This window comes from Tarenaya hassleriana, unplaced genomic scaffold (genome assembly GCF_000463585.1).
Source record: "Tarenaya hassleriana unplaced genomic scaffold, ASM46358v1 Cleome17, whole genome shotgun sequence".
NCBI lineage: Eukaryota > Viridiplantae > Streptophyta > Magnoliopsida > Brassicales > Cleomaceae > Tarenaya > Tarenaya hassleriana.
The window spans coordinates 2,348,555-2,365,589 of record NW_010965122.1 but is presented as its reverse complement, the minus strand read 5'-3'; the positions used below and the strand labels follow the sequence as shown (position 1 = coordinate 2,365,589).

Genomic DNA, 17,035 nt, shown 5'->3' with positions numbered 1-17,035 from the left:
TAAAAAGAAATAAAAATTTAAAATCATTCAGAAGTTGTTTTCGTTCTTTTTTTTTTGGTTCTCTTTTATGGCTTTTGCCTCTTTATGTGACTGAAGTGGATTGGTGCTTGTCTTCTTATGACAGATAACGTCCAGTTTCAACACTTCATCAGAGTAAAAAATCCTTATAAAATATTTAAAACGTCGGTGATATGGCTTCTAATTTTTTTTGGTAACCGGTTATCCTGGACCGACATCCAGATTAATCTTGGGACCCGAGAAAATAATATAATTAGAATATGTGTTCCCCTCCCCAATTTGATGTTCGAATTCGGAGTGAAATCCCTTTTTACCGGTTGAACTAGTCAAATTGGATATAATTTCTAATTCTATTATGCGTGAAGAGAGAGAAGCTCGTGCAAGAAAACAAACGAAAAGAAGAAGAAATAGCTCCATTGACATGAATAATGGTACATATTTAGATATATACATACACAATACACTAACCGTTGTGGATTATGGACTTAGCTCATGTTGACTTTGACCGTTTGTTAAATAGAATTAGGTAAAGTTCCTTGATGATGGGCCTAACTCAACCCATTCACTCAAATGTCGTTGGGTCAAACAATAATAAAAATCTAAAATAAAGCAGGAAAACGAAGATTTGGATCTGGTCTAAATTAATAGTATTATACCAAGTGTTCAGTTACATTAATTATTTAAAATAATGAAATAAAATCATACCGATTTTTTATTTGTATTATGTCATTAATGATTAAATAATACACACGCAAAAATTGGACCGAGAAAAAACATCAGTCAAGTAAATGAGAGTATAACGAATTATAAAACATGAGGACCATACCAAGTGAGTGTGTTTGTGCCCTGTCGGGTGTCTTGTTCTTTCTCCCAAAACTAGTGGCCACGACTTTTTCGCACGTTGGCTTTCACTGGTGGCGTTTTAAATATTTCCTCTCATGTTCTCTTTCATCATCATCATCATCATCATCATCATCATCATCATCATCACTCCATTTCTCATTCCTTTCCACTGCCAACGTTACATTGTTAATCCATATGACCATCTAACATTAACAATATATTTAGCGTTTACCATCGATCACATATCATCCATATGTATACGGTCAAACATATGATTCGGTACGATTCTTCGACGAAATCGAACCAATAAATTCGATACTATTCAAAATCCATAAAGAGGATCGAATTATAAAAAAACTAAAAAAATTGAATTGTTTTTTTAAAATTTTTTTATAATAAAAACTAAAATCGAACCAAATCAAAATCAAATTAAATCAATTCACACATGTTTTTATAAAACCGAAAATAAACGAACCGAACCATTTGCCAAACCAAACCGAAATCAAATATGGAAACCTCCACCCTAGTCAAATACATGATGTTCACTCATCGGTACAAATGTCATATTTGAGACCGTATTCAATTGGTTGTCTGATCATCATCGTCGTCGTCGACTCGTCGATGTCATCATCATCATCCCATCCTTCATGAAGTATCCATCATAATTCCAAGCTCTATCATTCGGGAAAATCACCCAAATAACCCATTTGGGTCGCATCTATTTCACTGTACACCACCAAAAAAAAAAAAAATTTTTTTTCAATTTTAACCCACTTTTCGGTTGGAAAAGTCCAAAATACCCTTTTCGTTTTATTTTTTGCGACCTTATTACGACTAACATATAACTGATATACAACTAAAAATAAGACAGATGATTTTTTTGCCACCTTTTTTAGAATCAATTATAACTATATTTAGACTTAATTACGAAGTTGTAATAACGAAGTTGTTTTCGAACGGATAAATATCGTAATTCATTAAGGGTAATTTCGTCTTTTCGCAGGGAAAAAAATGTGTTATGTTTTCGGTGGTGTACATGTGAAATAGATGCGACCCAAGTGGATTATTTGGGTAAAAACCCCCTATCATTCAGTGTCATCACCACCGGCACATTCACCATCATCACCATCATCATCCATCATCTTCTTCTCCATCTTTCTCAGTTACTATTTCTGGCTTCTAGTGGAAAAATATGATAAAACTACATCACCTCGTATGCTATAACCATTATTCCCTTATCTCTCACTTAAAAACAATAAAATAAAAATCGCAACTTTCAGACATTCTCCATGGCCCAGACCTTCGTGTTCATCTGGGCACTCATCTTCTTCACCACCGACCGAGTTTCTTCGCAAAATCTCCAATTTTCCTTTGTGGGTTTCAAGCACTCGGCCCCAAATCTAACCCTAACCGGAGTTGCAGCGATCACCAACAATGGAGCCATCAAGCTCACCCCCGACACGCAGCGCGTTGTCGGCCACGCCTTCTACTCCCTCCCTGCCCGATTCAAGCCCCCTGGTCGGAAGAGAGATCTGTCCTTCTCCACCGCCTTCGCCTTCGCCGTGGTTCCTGAGTTCGCCAAGCTCGGAGGCCATGGCTTTGCCTTCGCCATCTCTCCATCGCGAGATCTCTCCCATTCGCTTCCCAGTCAGTACTTAGGGCTTCTGAATTCGAGCCAAGAGGCCTCCTCCAACCACATATTCGCTGTCGAGTTCGACACCGTCAAGGATTTCGAGTTCAGAGACATCAACGATAACCATGTCGGAATCGACATAAACAGTATGGAGTCGAATATCTCGGTCCCCGCCGCTTATTTTCTCCCCAATTCGACCGAGGAGGAGCTTTCACTGGAAGGCGGGGGAGTGATTCAAGCTTGGATCGACTACGATTCCGACAAGGGCAGGTTAGATGTCAAGCTTTCTCCGTCCTCTGAGAAACCCAAGTTATCGCTTCTGTCGTACGAGGTAGATCTGTCGCCTATTCTGGGAGAGGAGATGTATGTCGGATTCTCCGCGTCGACTGGTTTGCTTGCTAGTTCGCATTACATCTTGGGTTGGAACTTCAACATGAGCGGAGAAGCCATGTCTCTGCCTCTGCAATCTCTCCCTCGGATTCCGTTGAAGAAGAAGGAGAAGAAGAAGGAGAATGTCGGCTTGATTCTTGGTGTTTCTATTTCGGTTTCGATTCTGATAATCTCCTTCATTGCTGCCTTGGTGTTTTACATTGTAAGAAAGAAGAAAGACGAGGACAAGATCGAAGATTGGGAGCTCGACATTGGCCCCCATAGATTCTCGTACCAAGAGCTCAAACAAGCTACAAGTGGTTTTCGGGACAAGGAGCTTCTGGGGTTTGGTGGTTTCGGCAAAGTATACAGAGGAAAGCTCCCGAATTCAGACACTCCAGTGGCAGTGAAGAGGATCTCTCACGAATCTAAACAAGGTGTTCATGAGTTCATGTCTGAAATCTCCAGCATCGGCCATTTACGACATAGGAACCTTGTTCAGCTGCTAGGATGGTGTCGCAGGCACGGGGATCTGCTTCTTGTCTACGAGTTCATGCCCAATGGAAGCTTAGACAAGTACCTGTTCGATCGAAACCCTAAACTTGTCTTGAACTGGGACCAACGTTTCAACATCGTTAAAGGGGTCGCTTCGGGTCTACTCTACCTACACGAAGGATGGGAGCAGACTGTTATCCATCGTGACGTAAAAGCCGGGAATGTCCTGTTGGATGCCGAGATGAACGCAAGGCTCGGGGATTTCGGGCTGGCTAAGCTATACGACCGTGGAGCTAACCCAACCACCACAAGAGTGGTCGGGACATTAGGGTATTTGGCACCAGAGCTCACTAAATCAGGGAAGCCGACAACAAGCGCCGATGTCTTTGCCTTTGGTGCAGTGTTGTTAGAAATGGTGTGTGGGAGAAGACCGATAGAGGCAAAGGCCCTGCCGGAAGAGCTCGTTCTGGTGGATTGGGTCTGGGAGAAATGGCAGAACGGAGCCATCCTCGAAGTGGTGGACAAGAGGATGAATGGTGAGTATGATGAGTCCGAGGTTGTCTTGGTGCTGAAGCTAGGGCTCATCTGTTCCAACAATTCGCCTGAGGTGCGACCCACGATGAGGCAAGCGGTCAGGTACCTAGAAAAGGAATCTCCCCTCCCGGATGATGTTCCAGCTCTTGATTCCTTGGATTCCAAGAAACGTATGCTTCTTGATGGAGATGGCAGAAGCCAAAACATTGGCGAGTTCGAAGATTTCGTGGATTCATGTCAGTTGTCGTGTGGAGTAAACGAAGCTACTTCAACTGTGTTCTCCTCCTCCAGTATGAACAACGGGAGATAGTACCGTGCGACTCTAGGATTTTCTTCCTAGGGTTTTCTGTCTGAGTGGCTTCCATCAAAAGGGTTAAAAGATTCGGTCTCTGTAACTATGTAAATGTAACAAGGAGATCTCAAGAACTATAGAAATTCTATGGAACTTGAGTTTATTGATAAATTTCATTGTGTTTCTGCTTTTACAGCTTCAAAACTTCGTGTTCATCCTACCTCCAGAGATTCAGGAACTTGAAAAAAACCTTCCCTTCTCACTCGGGCTCGGGATCTATAGATCGAAAACTTGTTATCTTCGGGGTTTATTCTTCGTTGTCTCTTCCGGTTGCTGGATCTATGATGAGCTCAAACCAAGAACACTTATCCTCCGTTCTGCGAATGATTCGTGAAAACAGAGGGTGACTGTTCAGTGACCCGACAGAGCAAAAAAATTGTCTGAAACAGAAATATCTGGATTTCTCCAGTGCAAGCAAAAGCATGAGTTACCTCCAGCTGCAACGAGTTTCTCTACACGCGCAACTATATGCTTTCCGTAAGTGTATTTCTTCAAAACGTTCAAGTGAAGCTTTATCCTGTCGAGGACGAGCTCGAGCTGCCGATCCTCGCACGTTTCCAGAACTTTCTGGACAACGTAGTTTCCGAACTGATCTTTCATCATTTCCTAAAAACAGATCATGGGTTTTGCAAAAACTGTAGCTTCTTCAAATCAAAAGATTGTTCGCATTATCGAGAAAGCGAAAAAAAGGAAAAGGACCTGAAGAGGCTCGTTCTCGTCAATGGAGCCGAGCATCTCCTTAACGATGGTTCTGCGTTCAGCAGAATTTCCGAAAGTCAGGCACTTTTCTACGACATTAGATGCAAACTTCTGCTGGCTCATCTGAACAGTCTGCCCGGTTAGTTTGGCGATAATAGCGGAGCGTTCATGCGGTTTTCCGTGCTCAATAACATGCTGAAAGGGAAACCAGATTAAACATTTCAAAAGGGTAAGCGAAAGAACAAACAAAATAAAGGGTCCGGTTTTTTTCCTCGAAGCTACTAACCTGAACAACGTAATTCCCATACTGGTCCCGAGCCAACTCGCAGACAGAACTCAGGATCTCATCCATTATTATACGCAGCGTTTTCTCCTCGCGACAGTTCTCGAGAATTCTCTGCCAGACAGAATGTTTAAATCATGAGCCTGTGATGGGAACGGACATTATGCAGAAATATGCCCGAAAATGGAGAAATGTGAAGAGCAAGATCGGAAAACCTGTATGACACGACAACCGTAGGAATGAGAGGAAAGTGCAACGACTTGATTGTAGAAAGCCGAGATAACGAATTGGATCGAGTCCTCTGGTACGCATTCGATGCATTTCTGAATGACGTGATTCCCGTTTTGATCACGGACACACCTCATTACATGCCCATCTAGTTCCTTCACCATTTCGATCTTCTGATCCATTTCAACCACCTCTACTGCCTAAAAGGCCGAAATTTTAAAAAAAAAATGCCAGAACGGGGATCTACCCTTGAGAATTCTTACAGCACAAAAGAACAAATGGGGCAGCCCGGTGCACAAAAGTGTCCCCATTGAACGGGGCCCGGGGAAGGGTTCCCTAGAAATTCTTGAATAATGTAAATTAGCGGTAAAGTTCTCGATGAGTTGAGGAAATGTCATACCTTCTGAATTACCCGACAACCGTACATCTGAAGGCTGAGAGACAAGACATTGCCTATCAGCTTGTCAGCTAGCTGTCTTCTCTGTGCCGGAGTTCCGTGCTCCATAAACTGAGAAAGAGTATCGAGAGACTGTTACTACCGAGAACCAATTCAAGATCAAGAAACGACGACTGTGCAGAGACAAGGGAGAAATACGAAAAAGAGTACCTTTTGTATCACATAATTACCAAACACATCAGTCATGAGTGGCAGGGCTTTGGGCACGATTTCATCGAAAACCCTGTCTTTCTCTTCTACGGTAGCTGTCTCAAGTTTCTGCTGAATAAATCGGCTCCCGTATTGATCAGAACTGTTAGTGTTAAGAAACAACAGAAGGATCAAAACCCGAGAAAACTACAGAAAACAGGAATGAAGGAATAGAATCTCATATCATATGCACCTAAATTCAGCAATATGGCCTGCGATTTCCGAGAGTTCTAGGCTCTTGGTTTTATGGCCTTTAAACCCGTCAAGTAAAGCAGATGCGAAACATTCATCAAGGTTAACCTCGTTATCCACATTCCTAGGTTGTACAAAACAGTTTGACGTTTTTCCCGGTCCAGTAGAGAAGTGCATCCTCTGATAATCTGCAGTATGACCTGAAGCCGGACTCCCGTGATATCGGCAACCAGATTTCCCGAAGAGGGGAAAACCGTAATGCATTTGACGTTGTTCTATCATCGCCTCTACATAAGCTCTCTCTACAAAGTCCAAGTATGAACCACCGGGACTCAGATCTGATCCTAAAGCCACTGATCCAGTTTCATTGCAATTTCCTTGACGGTATGCCACCACAGAAGGAGATAATGATGGATTCACAGAGAATCCATTAGATCTTCGGGAGGGTACTCTCCGGTAAGAATCGGTATCTGAAAAACCAGATTGGTTATGCTCAATAGGCCCTTCATCCATCCAAATGCTGTGTCCTGTCCCTGCATTATTCGATCATCTAATATTCTCAGTCAAGCAAAGACAGAACACAAGTACATTGCACTTTTTTGCAATAGAAACATAGAAATTTGTGATACCAAAAGGGGAAAGGAACATTATTTAACCTTGGAGATGATTAAAGGGGTTATGAAGATTGCCAGTTTCAAATCGAGGATGTGGCCATAAGGGATTCCCCTTGAGCAATGTGTGGCTTTGTGATAAATTCAGGTCGAAGAATTTCGAAGCTAGTTCATCTGATTCAGCTATTCCATTCGGATTTGGAGGGGCATTTCCTGACAAGAAATCATAAGATCCGCAGGCATAGGACGAACCATGATTCTGACGACAGAACCTGGATTCAGAACTTTCTAAACTGACATCGAATGAACTCTGACAAGTTAGATGAGGAAGATGCGTCCAAGTATCATCCTGTCCAAAAAGGACAAACCATATCATGAACAAGGGAACATACAAATATGATTATAAAACCGACATTACCGAACTAGAGAAAGCTCCCAAAAGCTGAATAAGCAGTAGCAGGTTTCGCGTGATCAAAGAAAGAGAAACGTAGAAAAAGGACTCGTCTTTAACGTCGTGAAATCGTAAAACAATTTCATAACCCTTCACCTGAATCGTCTCTGTCAGCCTCTTATCACTTCCCAGTCCAATCAAGCCATCTCCTTTCCATCCGCCATCAAAGGGAGACTGAGCAAATCCCCATTCCTCCATGGACATCGACGGAGGGGACAACCTCGGATTCATGTTCGCCGGACTAGACCAAACGCTATCTTCGAGACGGTTTTTGCGACCCAGGAAAGGCGAGCCCTTGAAGACGCCATTGTTCGAGCTGAGCGATCTCTCCACGGTCGGAGCCGCGGACCCACTTTGGAGAAAACCGAAACCCGAGTCTGAACTCTGTCCCCGACCCTTGCTCTCTCCGACAAATTTCCATAGCTCTTCCCTGAAATCTTGTGTCTGAAGCATAGACATCATCCTGTACCTTGGATCAATCAGACAATGGATACTACACAAAAGTTCCCAACTTTGTGTCTGTAAACGAACTGGGGATCCGCTTTTTTGTCTCGGGCAAAACTACGATTCGGTGATATGAATAGGGTCTAATGTGCGAGAAGCTTTACATGTGAATTCACATTGGGACGCGTGAGATGGAATGATTATACTAATGGAGGAAAGTGAATTCATGTCGATCGAGGCGGTTTGGAGATATTCTCCATTTTCTATTTCCTTTTCGTCAGTGCATTGGAAGAGACTTGGGAGGGAATGAAACACAGACGTGGAGAGATCTCAGCGGCTGTGCGGAACAAATGTACGGAAGAGATTCGTTCTTTCAGGAACTCGAGTGAATCTCTCCACTAACTGGGTGTCAGAGATTCAGAGCTTTTTCGGATAAAAAGCATTGATTGGTTCTGTACTAGCACGTGAGGCTGTTCCTCCTCTGATTTCGCCCGTCACGTGACACTGTACTTCCGGTTTAGGACAAAACTGATCAACACATTACAACGGGAATCAGATTAAGCTCCTGAACTGTAGAGACGCAAATTTGCAATTCAACGCTCTACCCTTTATTCGCCGAAGAGTTTAACTACATGATCTCTTTGTGAAAACGAGATTTGAGATCTCCTTCTGGAGGTTTTTGTGCGACTCCATAAACAAATCCAGTCTTATGGATTGTCGAAGCAACCGGGGCTGATTGCAGAAGAATCTGATGGAAACGCCATCATCCAAGTGCGAAAATGAACCTCTCCGATAAAACGGGAACGAAAAAATCCGAAAACAACCAAACTTAATGTTATGTCTTCAGCAAACCTTTGGAGCGAAGTGGAGGTTTTCGAACCCTCGGATCGAGTCAGAAGGTCAGGTAAACGCGGAGGGGCAAAATGGTCATCTTGAGGTCGAGTAAATGTGACCTAGGGTTTGGTTTTGCTCAGACGGTGGTTTTTCGCTTTCGTGTTTTTTCCTCTATCCCTTTCGGCGAACTTGCGTTCTCCGTGTGTCGGGATCGGTTTTCCGGTCGATCTCCGGCGGCTTTCTTTCTGTAACCCTAGCAAATGTTGTTCCTCTTCCCGAGACTAGGTATCGAGCGTTAGAGCTCGATATTGAACTCGTAATCTATGTGTTCTTTCGTTTCTTGCTCACACGAGTGAATCGGAGAGACGGTGAGGTGAATCGGAGGGCAAATCCTCTACAAGTGGTATCAGAGCCTGGTTGACGGCGAGGCTCGGCGGATCTGCGGCGGAAATCGCCTGAGGTAAGTCCAAGGTAAGGTCAGATCTGATTTCTCTGATTCTGGTGTCTTCGTCTGTTTCAGAACCGAATCGGTGGTGAAACGACGAAGCAGGAGCCATCTCGTGTCGAGATCGGCGACGGTCACCGGCAGAGGAGCTCAGATCGGCGGTGCAAGAGGAGGTAAGTTCCGGATCTGACTCGCCTGAGTTACTCAGCCGAGTACAGAGTCCAAGGAGGTGAGTTCGCTCTATTTCTGGTTAGGTCTAGGGTTGGGGAGGGAAAACCGGTGAAGAACCGGTGTTTTCCGGCGGTTTTCGGCCGTGACTCGTTCTGAGTCGCGACTGAGTCGGGAAACGGGTGAGTCAACGTCCGAGTTGACCGGGTTAACTCGGCGGCTAAGCTTCCAAAATTAGGGTTTTCTGGTTTAATCCGGTTTAGCCGGTTAAATCGGAATTGTCTAATTGGACCGGGCCCGATTCAAAATCGAACCGATTTAGTCGGGTTAGGTCAAACGTTGACCAATTTCTGGTCAACAGTTGACCGAATTAGGAAAACCGGATCGGTTCAGGTCAATTGGACCGGTTCAGGTCCGGTTTGGGGTCAATTGGACCGGTTTAGACCGATTCGAGTCAATTTAGGTCCGGTTCGGGATAACCCAGACCGGTTAGGTCAATCTAGAACCGGTTTAGGACAATAGAGTCCGATTTAGATCAATTTAGATCGGGATTGGGCCGGTTTTAGGTCTGATTAGGGTGTGATTTGTCCAAATAGGCTGGTATTGTCTGGTTTAGGGTCTGTATCGACTAGAAAAGGTCTAGATTGGTCGGTTTAGGGTCAAGATTGTCTGATTAGGGTTTAAATTGGTTGGTTTTAGGTCTGATTGGTTCGATTGGGTTAGATAGAGTCCGGTTCTTAGGGCATTCTGTCTGGTATAGGGTATTTAGGATCTGTATAGGTCGATCTATCCTAGATAGAGGCAGATTAGATCTGCGGTAGACTCTGTTACCTGTCTTCACTCATAGAGTCCGGTAAGTCTGTCCGGTTAGGCCTGAATAGGAGGATTTGGCTGAACTAGGTGAGTTAGAAGTCGGTATTAGGGCTAAAATCTATAGGTACAAGTCTGTTAGGGTTGATTTTAGGCTAGATAAGGTCTGATCAGATTTAATTAGGTCGGTTTAGACTTAGTTTAGATCTGATTAGGTTAATTCAAGTCTGATCAGGGGTAGGTAAGTCAATATTGAGTTGGCTTAGGTCTGATTAGGACTTAGGGGGCATAATAGACTCGGTTTAGGTCTGATCTAGGTTGGTTAGGTCAGTGTTAGCCTTGGGGTAGGTCTGATTAGACGTAATCAGGTCTTAGGTAGACAGTTTTAGAGTCTATTAGGTCTGTTAGGTTGAAAAATACCTAGGTTTAAGTCCTCTTAGGATCGGTCTTACTCCTTAGGTCTGGTTTAGGTGCTCCTAGGGTCGGTTTAGTCATTCCCAGGTTAGTTTCGTTCTAGGTAGGTCTAGTGCATCCTCGGGTTAGAGATTAGGTTTCCTATTAGTGATGTCTGCCCCTCTATATCGCGGCCTTGACGTCGAGAAGTTCGACGGCAAGGGAGACTTCTCTTTATGGAAGGAGAAGATGTCCATTAGCTTAGAGATCTTAGGGTTAGGGGACACATTAGAGGATAATCCATCTACATGGGGGGTTGCTGATGAGGGGAGCCCACAAACTCCAGCTCGGGAAACCGAGGATTCGGGAGGCCTTACGTCTCTTTCCACCGGGTCACTAGGACCCGGGGCTAAGGGATCGGGTACTCCGACTCTCAAAGAGAGACAAGAAAGGAGTAGAAGGGCTAGGAACCTCATAGTGTATGCTCTAGCGGATCAGGTTCTAAGGAAGGTCATATCCGAAAGGACGACCTTCAGAATCTGGAGGAAACTAGAGCGGTTGCACATAGAGCAATCTCTTCCCAATAGGATGTACCTCATGCAGAGGGTGTCAGGGTTTAGGATGGACAACTCTAGGACAATAGAGGAGAATTTAGACATTTTCCAGAAACTATTGTCCGACCTTCACAGTCTAAATGTGAAGGTAGAGGAGGAGTATCAAGCAGTTTACATGCTGAACTCCTTACCTCCTGCTTATGAGCAGCTGAGGGAAGTCCTGAAATATTCCCGAGCTACTATCTCGGTGGAGGAGGTGAAGGCCGCAGCTAGGATGAAGGAGCTAGAGCTTCTAGCTCAAGGTACCCTTACTCGGGGTACGGGGGAAGGATTAGTGGTCAAGGGCAAACCCGAGAAATCGAATGGCGGGAAGAAGAAGGCCAAAGACCAGGTGGAGTGTTGGTATTGCGGCAAGAAGGGACACTATAAGAAGGAGTATAGGTCCCGGAGGGCGAAGGAGGAGACCGAGGGTAAGGGAGTAGTAGCCTCGGTTCAGGAGTATGATTCGGAGGTACTTCTAGTATGCTCCGACTACTCCTCGGGTGGAGGTTCGGAGGTGAGGTCTCCACGTCTAGGTGGAGTTACCTCGGGTAGGAAGCGGGGTGGAAGCGCAGGGGAAGGGGCGAGCGAGGGAATTCCGGGTCACCGGGAAGAGTCGGTGAGGATAGTAGCGCTAGGGGCATTTCCTCTCGGGGTGGAGCACGTGCTTGCACGTGTTCCGAGCGTTCGGTAGAGTTTCTATAGGTCGACTAGGGGAGTCTTCACGGGGTAAAACCCGTGGAGGCACCTTAGTCGGTAGGTAGGGTCCGGGGTAGAGGTCATAGGTCGCTTGATCTCTATGGGGATCAAGATTTAGGTTTGCTAGTATGACTCAAGGTTAGTCTCGGGGCAGTCGGGGTAGACTCGGGGGACGGGTAGATGTCGGGGTATGACCCTCGGGGGGCCATTGGTGAGGTATAGACTTCATTGGAGGGGGTCATTTAGACGGTCTAGGGAGCCATACTAGCCTAGGTACTAGTCCAGGTCTTAGGTAACTTTCGGAAGCAGAGATGTCGGGGGACACTCGCTTGGGTAGGTTAGGTGCGTCGTGTCACGCTGAGACGTGTTTATGACACGCTCGGTAATGACTCCTTTAGAAGGGTAGGTTCAATACGCCTTCAACCATGCCCAGAGGGGGAGTTACATGGAAATTACGGGAATGAGCCTGCTAGGGTTTGGCGTGTCTTGTTTTTTTTTCTCTTTTCCGTGTTTTCTTGTTCTTTTGCAGGTTTGGCAGAAGAAGGTGGAGATTTGTTATGTCTTCAGCAAACCTTTGGAGCGAAGTGGAGGTTTTCGAACCCTCGAATCAAGTCATAAGGTTTGGTAAACGCGGAGGGGCAAAATGGTCATCTTGAGGTCGAGTAAATGTGACCTAGGGTTTGGTTTTGCTCAGACGATGGTCTTTCGCTTTCGTGTTTTTTCCTCTCTCTCTCTCTCTTTCGGCGAACTTGCGTTCTCCGTGTGTCGGGATCGGTTTTCCGGTCGATCTCCGGCGGCTTTCTTTCTGTAACCCTAGCAAACGTTGTTCCTCTTTCCGAGACGTAGGTATCGAGCGTTAGAGCTCGATACTGAACTCGTAATCTCTGTGTTCTTTCGTTTCTTGCTCACACGAGTGAATCGGAGAGACGGTGAGGTGAATCGGAGGGCAAATCCTCTACACTTAATCGATAGAAACGATGAGAAAAGGTGAGAAACAAAGCTGAGAGTGTTTGGTTTCCAAGAAAGTGAAGGAAAATGTAAAGCATATGAAATAGAGGATGGGAAAACTTCTGTTATCTTACGCTGAAAACGTACATGATCTGCTTAAATAAACTCTGACACATTCTTACGCGTGTACGTATCTACAAGCAGTTTATTTTCCGTTAAAATACAATTATCTATACCAACAGAATCACTTCCATCTATGACTAAAAGCTTTACAGAAACAGATGCCGAGATCGCCAAGGAACAAGATCATTAGAGCTAAGAGCTAAGCCAAAGTTGAGAGCTTTCGAGCTAAGATGACGAAAATCTGATAGAGGGAAAGCTAACTGTGTCGCGGCATTTTAGTTGACCGAACTGTTTATTACCTCGTTGGATCAAGAACTCGATGTACTGAAAGTTCTTGCGGTCAATCTGTTTCGAGTTCGGGGCCGACACAATGGTCTAAATCTCAAGCCTGTCTTCCGCTGATCTCGAACGGTGCTCTTAGAAACCCTCTCTACAGGCTGAGGACTTGTCTTTGCATTCCAGAATGTCTTGGACTAACCATTGCATCTTTTGCCGAAATCAGGACAAGCCACTTTCCTGCCCTGTGAAATAAACCTATGCGTCATTGGGAAGAAAGCAATACCGTAGTTTGTGATCTTTTTTCTAAAATCTACATGAACAAAATGGAATGCAGACAGTACACGAGATGACCAAGTGATCTGATCCATGGGATTACAGACAGCTAAACAAGAAGAAGGGCATGAAGAAAGAGTTGTAAAGTTTCTGACTTTACGTTCCCAAAAGCCAACAGAGTGAGATAGAAAGCTAGCAAGATTAACAAGAGATATCACAAAATGGATAGAGAATTGCCAAAGGTTCAGTGGCTGGTCGGTTAGGACACAACGAAGAACAAAGAATCGATCACAACACTCTCCAAATTTTGGCTTGGTTTAGGTCCCTCCACTACACTGTTAACAAAAAGGACAAAACTGAACTCGATGAAGACATCCATCTCCAGAGAAAACAGACCAATACCATAATGGAAACCCAGATAAAAAGATCGAATATTTGGATTAATGGAACCTAATCATGAAGCTGTAGTCTCGGCCTTTGCTCAAAATTTGGGTTTGAATCAAGAAATTTTAAGAAAGAGATAAAATTTTGATATTCATTGAAAAATTCTCCAGTACCAAAACACATAAACCCATTATCCTCTTTTATACACACAATTGTTTTTATCTGTAAAACCTAGAATTGATCTTCATCCTCCACGTGTTGCAATCTGTGATACTGAAGAAGCATCTTTCTTGATATTATAAATATTGTTAGGATCCTGAGCAGTACCGTTGGGATTTTGGGCAGAAGAGTGCCTTCCCTCATTCTTCATCTTCGTCGCAGCATGAACCTGCATCTGGAGAGAGAAAGAGGAAGGATTGTTTTCTGATGCTGGAAGAACATTGAAGTTGTTGTACTCTTTAGTAGATAGGCTCATAATGGGCTTTTGATAATGGGCTTCAATAGCCCCCGCAAACTTGGTCGTGGAGAGCAACAAAGACCAAGTTTGAGACGAAGTTCTTCGTGACGACGCCGAGAAAGCGGTTTCGTTAGCAAATCTGCAAGTTGAGCTTCACTATGAATAAACTTCACAATGAAAGAACCGGAAGCAACTTTCTCTCTGATAAAATGATAGTCGAGCTGAATGTGCTTCGATTTGGAGTGAAGAACTGGATTTGCCGTCATTTGAATAGCCGATAAATTGTCACAGTGGAGAACAATTGGATGCGGTAGCGAAATACCAATATCACAAAGTATAAAAGTGAGCCAAGTGAGTTCAGCGGCAATACTAGCCATAGCACGATATTCGGCTTCGGTAGATGATCGGGAGACCGTAGGTTGTCTCTTAGCAGACCAAGAAACCAGATTGGACCCAAGAAAGATACAAAATCCTGTAGTAGAGCGACGAGTTGTCTGACATCCTGCCCAATTAGAATCACTAAATCCAGATAGGTTGAGAGAACTTTTGGAATGTATTCTCAAACCCAGATTTTGTGTCCCTTGAATATATCGGAGAACTCTTTTAAGAAGTTGGAAATCTGCAATGGTGGGAGTATGCATTTTCTGACATAGAGTGTTGACAGAAAAACTAATGTCAGGCCTAGTCAAGGTAAGATACTGCAGTGCTCCAACAATTCGACGAAAGAGCTGACCATCACCAAAATATTGAGACTTATTTTGCGACATCACGGGCAGTTTTGTAGGCAGTGGAGTAGAATAAGGTCGAGAATGTGCCATATCAAATTTATGCAAAATTTCAGATGCATACTTACTTTGGTTGAGATGAAGCTGATCCTGAAACCATTCAACTTGGACTCCCAAAAAATAATGAAGTTGTCCCATATCTTTCATACAGAACTGCTCACTAAGCTGTGCAATCAAGTTGGTCAAATCGGCTTCAGAAATTTCTGTCAAAATTATGTCATCAACATATAGAAGCACAATGAGCAGAATTGAACCATTGTTGTAGATGAATAATGAAGCATCGGCAGTACTACTTTTGAAGCCAAGACTGAACAAAAACTGGCTGAACTTATCAAACCAATCTCTTGGAGCTTGTTTAAGACCGTAAAGTGCTTTGTTGAGTTTGCACACGTAGTCAGGATGCTTAGCATTAACAAAACATGGTGGTTGCTTCATATACACATCTTCAGTAAGATCGCCATGTAAGAAAGTGTTTTTGACATCAAGTTGCTTCAACTTCCATCCTTTAACCAATGCCACTGAAAATATATTACGAATTGTAGAAAACTTAACCACTGGACTGAAAATTTCTAAATAATCAATACATTCTTCTTGGAGAAAGCCTTTAGCAACTAATCGCGCCTTTAGCCGATCAAGAGAACCATCTGCACCAAGCTTTGTTTTAAAGACCCACTTGCAGTCAATAATATTCATTCCTGGGGTTTTAGGAACTACAGACCAGGGGTGTAATGCTTGTATTTCTTCTTCCATAGCAAGTTTCCATCCAGGATGACGCATAGCAATGGAACTGTTGGATGGTTCCTTAGGTATATCTGTTGGAAGGTTCCATCCATTAGGGTAAAGTAGAACAAATTACTTCACCCAACATGATCCGACAAGGCTTGAATCAATCTACGGCACAAAGATCATAAATTTCTTCTCCCAAACTCATTCAGAGCCCAATGGGAAGGAAGAAAACTAAAAGGGGTACGACCAAATCGATAATTAAAATGGAGATTCGCATAAAAGTTATGGCAAAAAAGCCAGTGATTACAATACCCAGGTGAACAATATCCAGACTATTTCGATCCAGATGATAATTTCTTTCGAAAACATTTCGAGAAGACGCAAGAAAGCTTCAGGTAAGAACAACACAGGTAGAAAAAGAACTGCGAATAATGAAGGGTATAAATCAAAAGTCCAGATTTTAAATTACAAAATTAATTCGAACAGATAACCCAAAGGAGGGGGGGGAATCAAATTGAAAAAGAAGGAGAAGGCGAGGGACCTGCGCACGATCTGAAGAACAATACGTTCAAGTGGAGAGGGCAAGAACTGAGAAATTACAGAGAAAAATTCTGGTAAAGGAAATCATTTCTTTTATGGGCCTTAATAAGGCCTATTTGTTTTAATTATGGTCCATTATTAAAACACAAATGGGCTCATTTAATGGGCTTCATTAAATTCAGATTCATATATATATGGACTGCAATTGATAAATGTAACTAAGATTACAAAACTGCTGTTTTAAAAGAAAAGAGAAAAACATGAAATGGAGATTAATTTAAGACAACGTTTTATAAATTGATACAAATAATAGATTAGTTTCTTCTGTGATAGAGAAAAATTTGGAACACCAAGTTTGATGAATTTTTGAATTATTAAAAAAAATTTCTTATGTAATATTAAATTATGAATAATGGTGTGTGTGTATATATGTGCATGTATATAGTACAGATTCTTTATATTATGATTAAGAGTCACAGTCATGACCACTATATATAACCAATTCAATTAAACTAATCCATAAAACATATCAACTTTAATGTTGGGTTAGCCGACAGATACCAATCACACATCAAAGTTAACATTTATAAAATACAGAGAGTCAAATTATAATAACCGACCGTTTATTTATATAATTGATGATTTAGTTCCAAAATTCTTACTAATAAATTTGAAATTATTTATAATATATAATCAGCATAATCCAATATTTTCAAATTTTTAAAAGATCAGGATTTACGAAAGATTTCCGATACCAACTTATATATTGAATATTTCCCT

At 43.0% G+C, this 17,035-nt stretch overlaps 2 protein-coding genes across 2 annotated transcripts; one reads left to right on the top strand and one right to left on the bottom strand.

The window, feature by feature from the left end:
- The first annotated feature begins 1,997 nt into the window (after positions 1 to 1,997).
- On the top strand, positions 1,998 to 4,379 carry LOC104810040 (L-type lectin-domain containing receptor kinase S.4). Its single transcript, XM_010536216.2, has one exon. The coding sequence runs from the start codon at positions 2,151 to 2,153 to the stop codon at positions 4,200 to 4,202; it is 2,052 nt and encodes a 683-aa protein (XP_010534518.1). The 5' UTR covers positions 1,998 to 2,150; the 3' UTR covers positions 4,203 to 4,379.
- Positions 4,320 to 8,168, bottom strand: LOC104810041 (pumilio homolog 3-like). Its single transcript, XM_010536217.2, has 10 exons — positions 7,451 to 8,168; positions 6,949 to 7,252; positions 6,294 to 6,825; positions 6,062 to 6,203; positions 5,855 to 5,962; positions 5,442 to 5,654; positions 5,230 to 5,340; positions 4,944 to 5,138; positions 4,676 to 4,850; positions 4,320 to 4,561 (listed from the first exon to the last, which is right to left on the bottom strand). The coding sequence occupies exons 1-10, from the start codon at positions 7,814 to 7,816 to the stop codon at positions 4,524 to 4,526; spliced, it is 2,184 nt and encodes a 727-aa protein (XP_010534519.1). The 5' UTR covers positions 7,817 to 8,168; the 3' UTR covers positions 4,320 to 4,523.
- Positions 8,169 to 17,035: the final 8,867 nt, after the last annotated feature.